Here is an 8,118-nt window from a genome sequence, read left to right as displayed (position 1 = left end):
TTATAGTATTATTTTTAAGTGTATAGCGAGCATATACCAAGTAATTAAAATATATTCCTAAATATATCTTGTTTGAATTCTTATATATAATTCTTTTTATATCAATATATAAAATTTACAATAAATCAAAGTTTGTTCTTAAAATTTATGGTTGAAGCCATAAGATATAATATAAATAATTTTTTTTATCAAAATTAATTAGGCCGTGAATTAGTTCCAACTCACTTGAATGATAAATGAGCAATTTTTAAACTTAAAAATAACTCGAGCTCGACTTCTGTTCAAATAAAAACTAAACGAATAAACTTACCATGTCGTACTCGCTTGTACTTGACTCGTTTAAGCCCTTAATTTTGGCCTTTTAGCTATTTTTGTGTTTTTATCATCTTATCAGCATGACTCTGTAATTTGCTGAGCTGACATAACCATTATTATTGCTTAAGACTAATAGTTGACAAATAGACAAGCTCATTTAGATAGTGAGATGAAATGAGATAAGTTGAAATAGCTTGTAAATAGTAATGAGATTGTTAGTTGAGATGGTATGAGATTGTTAGTTGAGATGAGATGAGATTGTTTTATCTCACTTTTGTATCCAAACGGGTCCGGAAGTTTCACAAATCTAGTGACTATTTTTAAGTCGGACTATTAAATTATTTTGCCAACTTGTTATCCCCATTTGAAGAATGTCAGTAAGGTCAACTAGATTACTAGCTTTGGAGATGTAAAGATATACACATATATTCATTTAAAGGATAAAATTTTATCTTACAACATACAATTTAACACTCAACTTTGAAGGCTAGAGTTCTACTCTAGGCTAGCTTGATTCTCGACCACTTTCAAGAACCACAAACCGTAAAGGCATACGAGGAGCATAACAGTATAACAATGTGAAAACAGCTAAACAAGCAATTCTGTATATGCCACAAGTCCTTCACTACCGAGGCACTGCTTGAGCCTATGCAATGCTCGGTTCTCCAGCTGCCGCACCCTCTCCTTTGACAACCCAAACAAGTTCCCGATTTCCGACAATGATTTCTGTTTGCCATCTTCAATGCCAAACCTTAGCCTGATTATCCGCCTCTCCCTTGGGCTGAGAATGCTTAGAAGGTTTCGTGCATGCTGCCTCATCAGCTTCTTTGCAACACTCACTTCTGGGATCTCGACCTCAGTATCTGCAGTTATCTCCTGCAGATTTAGAGGGATAATGAATAGTCTCTTCACTTTGAGCATTTTTCAGAAAGCTTCTTTGCTAAACGGGTGGACATAAAACTAAACTGAAGGTCTACAGAGGTAAAAACTTGATATCCTATTGACCATTAGTTTTGGATTGATTTATATGCTTTCTGAGAAAGAATTTCCTCCAAAGCCAAAAATGACAATGTATGAAATCTGGAAAATGCAATATTCTGGAATCATAATAAAATGGCAATGAAATGAGCTTACAGAATACGAATCTGAAAAAATGTCAAAATCTGGAAGAGTAGCAGAAAGGGAGAGAGAGTTACATAAATTTGAACAAGTAAATCTAAAGAGCAACCCAAAATCACTACTCATGACCACTTATTATTATTATATGTCGAAGTGATGGCTTCCTCTCACAAAACCTTTTAGACCTGTTTAAAAATATTCCTATTACTTGTCTGAAACTTAGTGGCAACCATTGTCTTCCAGCTTTGTCTACTCCAATATTTGATCACAGCTCACAGAAGATAAAGTAAAAATAGGACACATCAAATTGAGCAACGAGACACTGCAGCTCACGTTTTTAGCTGGCCAAAATGTACAAGGTTCTGAAATATTTGCCTCCAACATTTACATATAACACAAAGTTTGTGTTATATCTGATCAAAGGAAGCTGAAAGAACACGAAAGCATTACCTGAAAAGTGGTATCTTGGTCTGTCCAAACTGGTCGTTGCATTGAAAGTGGTAGTCTGGTTGTATATAGCAATTTTTCTAACTTGTTGACTGTAATCCCAACATGTCGTGCTAATTCTTCTTTGGTTGGATGATGGTTTCCTTCCTGAATGAGTAGTCTCTTTGATTCCATCATCTTGCCCAGTAGGGCATGTACGTTCTCCTGCATTTAACATATTTCACAAGGTGCTAAAGTCCTTCACTTGGATACTTCAGCATATCACGTATCTTCAATGAATAAGTCTATTTGCCATCCCCCAGGTATGCCATCCCGGGACATTCTTATGTGCATGGGGAGTGAAAATAGTTTATAAACATAGGACTTTCCTCCAATGGAGGTGTGCCTCATCATGGGATGGCTGGGGGATGATACAAGAAAGGCTATTGTATGGAAGTGATCATCTTCAATAACATACAAAATGACATGATCCATACAACATCTATACCATGAAAAAATCATCAACAAGCTATAAGAAATCAAGCTGTTAATTTCAATTACAAGACTTCTTTATCCTTTATCAACATGGAAAGTTAGTGAACTTCCACCATTTCCAGAATTTAATTAAAATACAAGTAATTTTGTGCAAGCATAGGGCATAATAATTGAAACATAGATGCATGCTCCCACAATATTCAAAGCACAAATGTTTACTGAAAAACAGAAACTAGAGAAACAGAATGATTTACAATACCGGCAAACGGATTGTCCTGGAATGTTGATATATGGCCTTCCTAATTGATTGCCTTATCCACCAATAGGCATAAGTAGCAAACCGACAACCGGATTGGGGTTTGAACTTCTCAACACTTTTCATAAGACCCATACTGCCCTCCTATAGCAAAGATATCAGCAAACTTTTAGTAGAGATTATCATTATATTTTCACCCTTACAGAGCCATACTTCTGTAAACAAAATATCTGAATATTTTGGTGAGCAAAAACATTTCTTCTGTATCATACAAGCACATGTACAGAGCACATAAAATGTATTTGGGACCAAAAGATCTAAAACTCAAGATTCTTCATCCAAATAATTGTAAGGGGTTGAGATACAGCCCAGCTGCACATATGGAGTACGTTAAAAACTATAGCATGTTGGGATCTTAATGCAAGAAACAAGATTAAATTATCTCAAACAATGTTCAGTGTGGCTGTCTCAATGTGTCATGATGCAGGGGCAAAGGGAAGGCAGGCGAAAAGGGGCCACCCCCTTTTGACATGGTTAGGTGGGATTTCATTGAGGGAGTCTTATAGGTGGTTGGGTTTCCAACCTGCAGTCTTCAGGTCATGGGCCTGATGAGTCGACAAGATACTTTTTGCTTTGAATTGGGTAAGAGAGAAAGTTCAAAACCCTTCAGCAATGGAAACTGCTGTAAGCATGTCCTATTCATTATATTTGACAAAGTTTTTATGCATTCTCTGCTCAATAATACTTATCTCAGTTTTTTGTTTTTTTCCCTGCTTTTCTTGGTTGGTGCAGCGTAAGGGGAGCTTTAAAATGAGGAAAGGAAATAAAAAAGTTAATTGTGTCAAACCTGCAATAAGTCCTGAAAGCTGAGACCTCGCCCTGGATATAGTTTAGCAACGTGAACGACCATACGTAAGTTTGCATAAATCAGCTTTTCCCGGCTGCTATTACCAGAATACAGTCGTGACTTCAGGGCACGATAACTGAGACCCACTCCTTCAGCCCATTCAACCAATGTTGGTTCACGGCCAAAATGAGATTGGAGCCTAATCTTCACTTCTTCTAATTTCAGTAAATCCTGTACACAGTTTCAACCCAAGCAAGTATAAGACCTCTATAAACCAAACATCCCTCACCATCTTGAATGGACAGGTTTTAGAAATACACCTGTACTTGGGCAATCAATTCAGACTCTTCTTCAAAAGTCAAAAGTTGTTTTGTTTCAGGACCCCACAAGAACAATCGAAGGGGATCATTTGGATCAAAACCTTCACTAATCTTTCTTTTCACATCTACATTTCTAGAACTGTGATTCTCGTGAACGTTTGACTTTGGCACTCTTCTCTTCTTAGATCGCCTCTCTAAAATTCGTGTAGACCTTACCACTTTCTCCTCCTCGAGTGGTATATTCACAAAAATCCTAGACCCAAAACTGAAAAAAGTATTTAGGTGTTAGTCCGCAAATAGATTGCTTAATATGAGGACTGCATAATAGAGAAAGAGAACAGTTAAGATAATACTAACCCAGAAGAAAGTGACTCATCAAAATCAGATCCTATTAATTTGGAGTCTTCGGCTAACAAGGCTGCTTCTTGAGAGGCTGACAAAGCTTTCTTAGCAAGGGCCACTATATCACATTCTTCAACATCCATAGGATTCTCTGTACTAGCAGGAATAGGCTGCATACTCAAGGAGGAAGACATTGTTTTTCCTGTTTGCAAAGGTGGTGACCTGCAACACAAAATTTCACAAAAGAATACATAAGGATGCAGTTCAGGAATAAGATTACAACAATAAGAAATTGAGGCAATAGCAGAACTGATTCAGCTTAAGATTGGCTTAACTTACAACTGTCCCAAACCAGGCCAGTGAAGCAACTGGCGCTCAAAGTCGTGCAGCAATTGGTTAGAGTTTTCAGGAATTTTCTCTTCATTGACTGAGGCCCCAGCCACTATCCAGGTTCTCTCTAAAATTCCCTTTAACAAAACAGAAAGAAAAGAAAGAAAAGAATTGGTAATGGATCAGTTAGGAGTTGCAAGAGTGACGTAATGCGTATTTTTACCAAAAAATGACACTTTTGAAGCATGAAAAACATTGATCAAGAAGAGTTTTATGAAAGTGATAGGATTTTCAATTAATGTATTAGAAATAAATTGACAATCGTAAAGTGAGGACGCATGTGCATTGTAGGCAAACCAGAAAGAGCCCAACCCAAGACATTGCGTCTTCCTTAAATACGTGCAACAGAGGGTCGTTTTCATCACGCTGCTCTTGTAATGGAATTGAGGCACGGCGACGTTGAGGTGTGCAAGTGCTTAGCATAGAGGTGACAACAGAAGCTGCTTGTTCATGAAGCATCAAAGCTGCAAAATTAAGAGCACATGCATACATGATGAACGAAAACACAAACACAAAGAAATAAAATGATTATAAACTCTGGGCAACCTAAAAGATTTTTTCTTTTGTTTGATTATGGGTTCAAAGAGTAAAAATTAAACAGCTTAAACATAGAGTACTAGATGAGACTATTGACAAGAAGAGTTCAATGTTACAAAACACGTTGGGGTATTGGGGGAGACTTTAATGTTACAAGATTTCCAAGCGAGTGTTCGGAGAATAGATTGCAGGAGGAGCTGAAAGATTTATTCTTTAGAACACTATATACTTGGGCCATTGCTGTTGACTTCAATGGCATGAACCTACATGATTTTCTTGTCTATAATGCTACGTAGCTTAGGGCATGCCTTTGTTTTTTCTGTTTAGAATTCTGTATATGGCTTTGCCTATTCTTTGATCAATAAAATTTGTTTACTTATAAAAAAAAAAAGAGTTCAATGCAAAAAGAGCTCGCAAACTCACTCACCGAGAAATAACAAATCTATAAAGACGGTAATACAACATATTATACAGATTAGTTAAATCAACAAGTACTATATACAATTCAACAAGCACATGTACTCATTGCAGGATAGTAGGATACAACTGAACAAAACATCAAACATTAATGGCGCGTCTAGGCTTCCATTCCGCTGAGTCTAAAGTCGAATTATTGTTTTGTTTTCACTTTTAAACTAGAATCAGTCCACCAGAGGAAAAGTAACGAGGTCTGTGCTATAAAATTCACACTACCATTACGCTTTTCATTATCATACAGCATACGGTATATTACAGCATTTGCGGCAAGAGATATATACAGAGGAAACCCGCTAGTCAAATGTGTGGTATAACCGCACTTCAAAGGAAGAAGAGACGAAAATGAGAATTGAAAGGCGTATAAACTTACTTGAAGTAGAAGAAGAAGAAGAAGAGGAAAGACAATTTTTAAGGTGGATTCCTGAAGGAAACGACGGCTTTGAAGAAAGCAAATTCCTTCCAACTTCCATGGATAAATTCTACAGTAATTATACTGTCTGTACTCTATATCAGCCAGCTTATCCGTAAGGTTGTCTATGAAAATCGATGTATTTCTCTCTGTAGATAAAGAATCAGAGATGGGTCTGCAATGCAGAGCAAAGGCTCTATTTCACACCACAAAATTAGTAAACCCCTTCACCGAGATGGATTAGGTTGCTATTATGGTGGGCTTAACTGCATGTCTCCATGCCTCCCTGACACCATTCTGTATCTGCTGCCTGTCTGTCGACAACGGTTCTCCCCACGATGTTCAGCCCAACTCGTTCAACCTATAGCCCACATTTCACACTCTCAAGTCGATGCTTCTCAGACTCGGACAATCTATCATTTGGTGGACCGTGGGCCGAATCTCAGCACAATACCAAGATGTCAAGAGGCCGTTAAATTTATCGTTAATTGCAAATTATTACAAGATTTTTACGTCTCTTTAATTCAATACCTCATTTATAACTTTTTCAAAATTGATAGATAAATTTATCTTTAACAATTTTGAAAAAACCATCTCAACTCATCTCATCTCATCATTATAATTTTCTTAAATTCTCGTACAAAATACAATAAACAATTCAACTTTTTTATATCTCAATTTAACTTTTTCATATTAAGCCACACATGCCATATTTGTTTTGGAATTTAGGACATTTTTTAGTACTCATTTATATTGGTTCTCACTCTTGAAACATATTTAGATCAACAAGCTTCTGGGTGAGTTTGGATGTTGAAGTGAGTTGAGTTGAGTTGAGTTGAGATGATAAAATATTATTAGAATATTATTTTTTAATATTATTATTATTTTGAAATTTGAAAAAGTTGAATTATTTATTATATTTTGTGTTGGAATTTGAAAAAATTGTAATGATGAGTTGAGATTAGTTTATGTTCCAAACGCACCCTCTGAAATCCAAGGGGCCCTACTTTTGACAATGCTGAAAAGCTTTTCAGCTTTAACTTTATTGTGGTCGATGGATTCTAGATCTCTTGTACAAATATTTATCTATTTTGAAATTTCACTATCAATGACCCAAATATGGTCTTGTTTAGTTCTTAACATGTTTGTTAATTTTGGAAATCATCATGCCTTAATATATCAACCCCTCTACCGATTATAATGTTATAGGCAACAACAAAAAAGAGTTCGAAGACTTTAATCATCCATCTTGTGCAACATGATTATACGCGCTCCCAAATGTTTGCCAACCTATGAAACATAATCTCTAGAAGGATAATTTTTTTTTATTGCTTTTCAATTTCTATACAACACGGTAAAGCAATTGCTATATTTTTCATTGCTTTTCAATTTCTATATAACACGGGAAAGCTACTTCCTCATGTGAAATGTTCATACTATGTACAGGGAGATGCAAAATGTGAATTTTTCGTATGGGTGAATGTACTTAACTTGATAGAGGAGAACATTTGGAGAAGAGAAAATGCATTTTTGAAGAGGGAGAAGGACATATTGCGGAGAAGGGAAGATAAACTGAAGAGAGAGAGAGAGAGAGAGAGAGATGCTCCAAATGTTGAGGTCGAACAAAATTTACAGAGGGTCAAGAATAGAAATGCGCGAATATTATTGTGTTTATACTGGGTTGTATCAATTGTAATAATTTCTGCCTGATTCGGATAAACTATAGGGTACATGTAAATAAGTGAATATTTTCTTTATTTTTCTTGTATGAGTCAAGTGTAATAGTACTCCTCCTTGAATTAAGTAAAGTAAAGGTCGAGTAAATACTGGATTAGGCATTTTGTTGTATAGGGAGGAGAGGTACTGTGGAGGCTATGAAAAAATATGTTGTTTTTGGTCACTTTTCTGAATCTGTTAGGCTCTATATATTTTGATTCCATTCTTAAAGTCCCCTTTGAGCTTATCTAAGATATTCTTTACAACATTTTGGATCAATCTACTGTACACACATGATGATAAGTGGAACAAAAATCTATACTTTATAGATTTTTTTTTTTCCAATCTATTATACACATAGGATGATACATGAACAAAAATCAGCACAAGCTATGCCATTTTTTCCCAAACTCACGCACGCAACAGACCGCAATAAGCTGAACTTACATTGAACCATGATTCAGTTCGT

The 8,118-nt window shown here is 36.0% G+C and overlaps 1 protein-coding gene across 2 annotated transcripts; it reads right to left on the bottom strand.

Moving 5' to 3' along the window:
* Window positions 1-715: 715 nt before the first annotated feature.
* On the bottom strand, window positions 716-6,133 carry LOC109020113 (RNA polymerase sigma factor sigF, chloroplastic). 2 transcript variants are annotated; one of them, XM_019002517.2, is made up of 9 exons: window positions 5,895-6,133; window positions 4,808-4,974; window positions 4,460-4,587; window positions 4,136-4,342; window positions 3,779-4,043; window positions 3,459-3,689; window positions 2,615-2,755; window positions 1,885-2,085; window positions 716-1,191 (listed from the first exon to the last, which is right to left on the bottom strand). In XM_019002517.2, the coding sequence occupies exons 1-9, from the start codon at window positions 5,992-5,994 to the stop codon at window positions 904-906; spliced, it is 1,728 nt and encodes a 575-aa protein (XP_018858062.1). In that variant the 5' UTR covers window positions 5,995-6,133; the 3' UTR covers window positions 716-903. The 2 variants fall into 2 exon arrangements, with proteins under 2 accessions (XP_018858062.1, XP_018858063.1); XM_019002518.2 differs by having other exon boundaries at window positions 4,823-4,974; window positions 5,895-6,132.
* Window positions 6,134-8,118: the final 1,985 nt, after the last annotated feature.

Source organism: Juglans regia, chromosome 4 (genome assembly GCF_001411555.2).
Source record: "Juglans regia cultivar Chandler chromosome 4, Walnut 2.0, whole genome shotgun sequence".
NCBI classification, from domain to species: Eukaryota; Viridiplantae; Streptophyta; class Magnoliopsida; order Fagales; family Juglandaceae; genus Juglans; species Juglans regia.
Note: the sequence above shows the minus strand (reverse complement) of the source record. Positions and strands in the feature narration are given on the sequence as shown.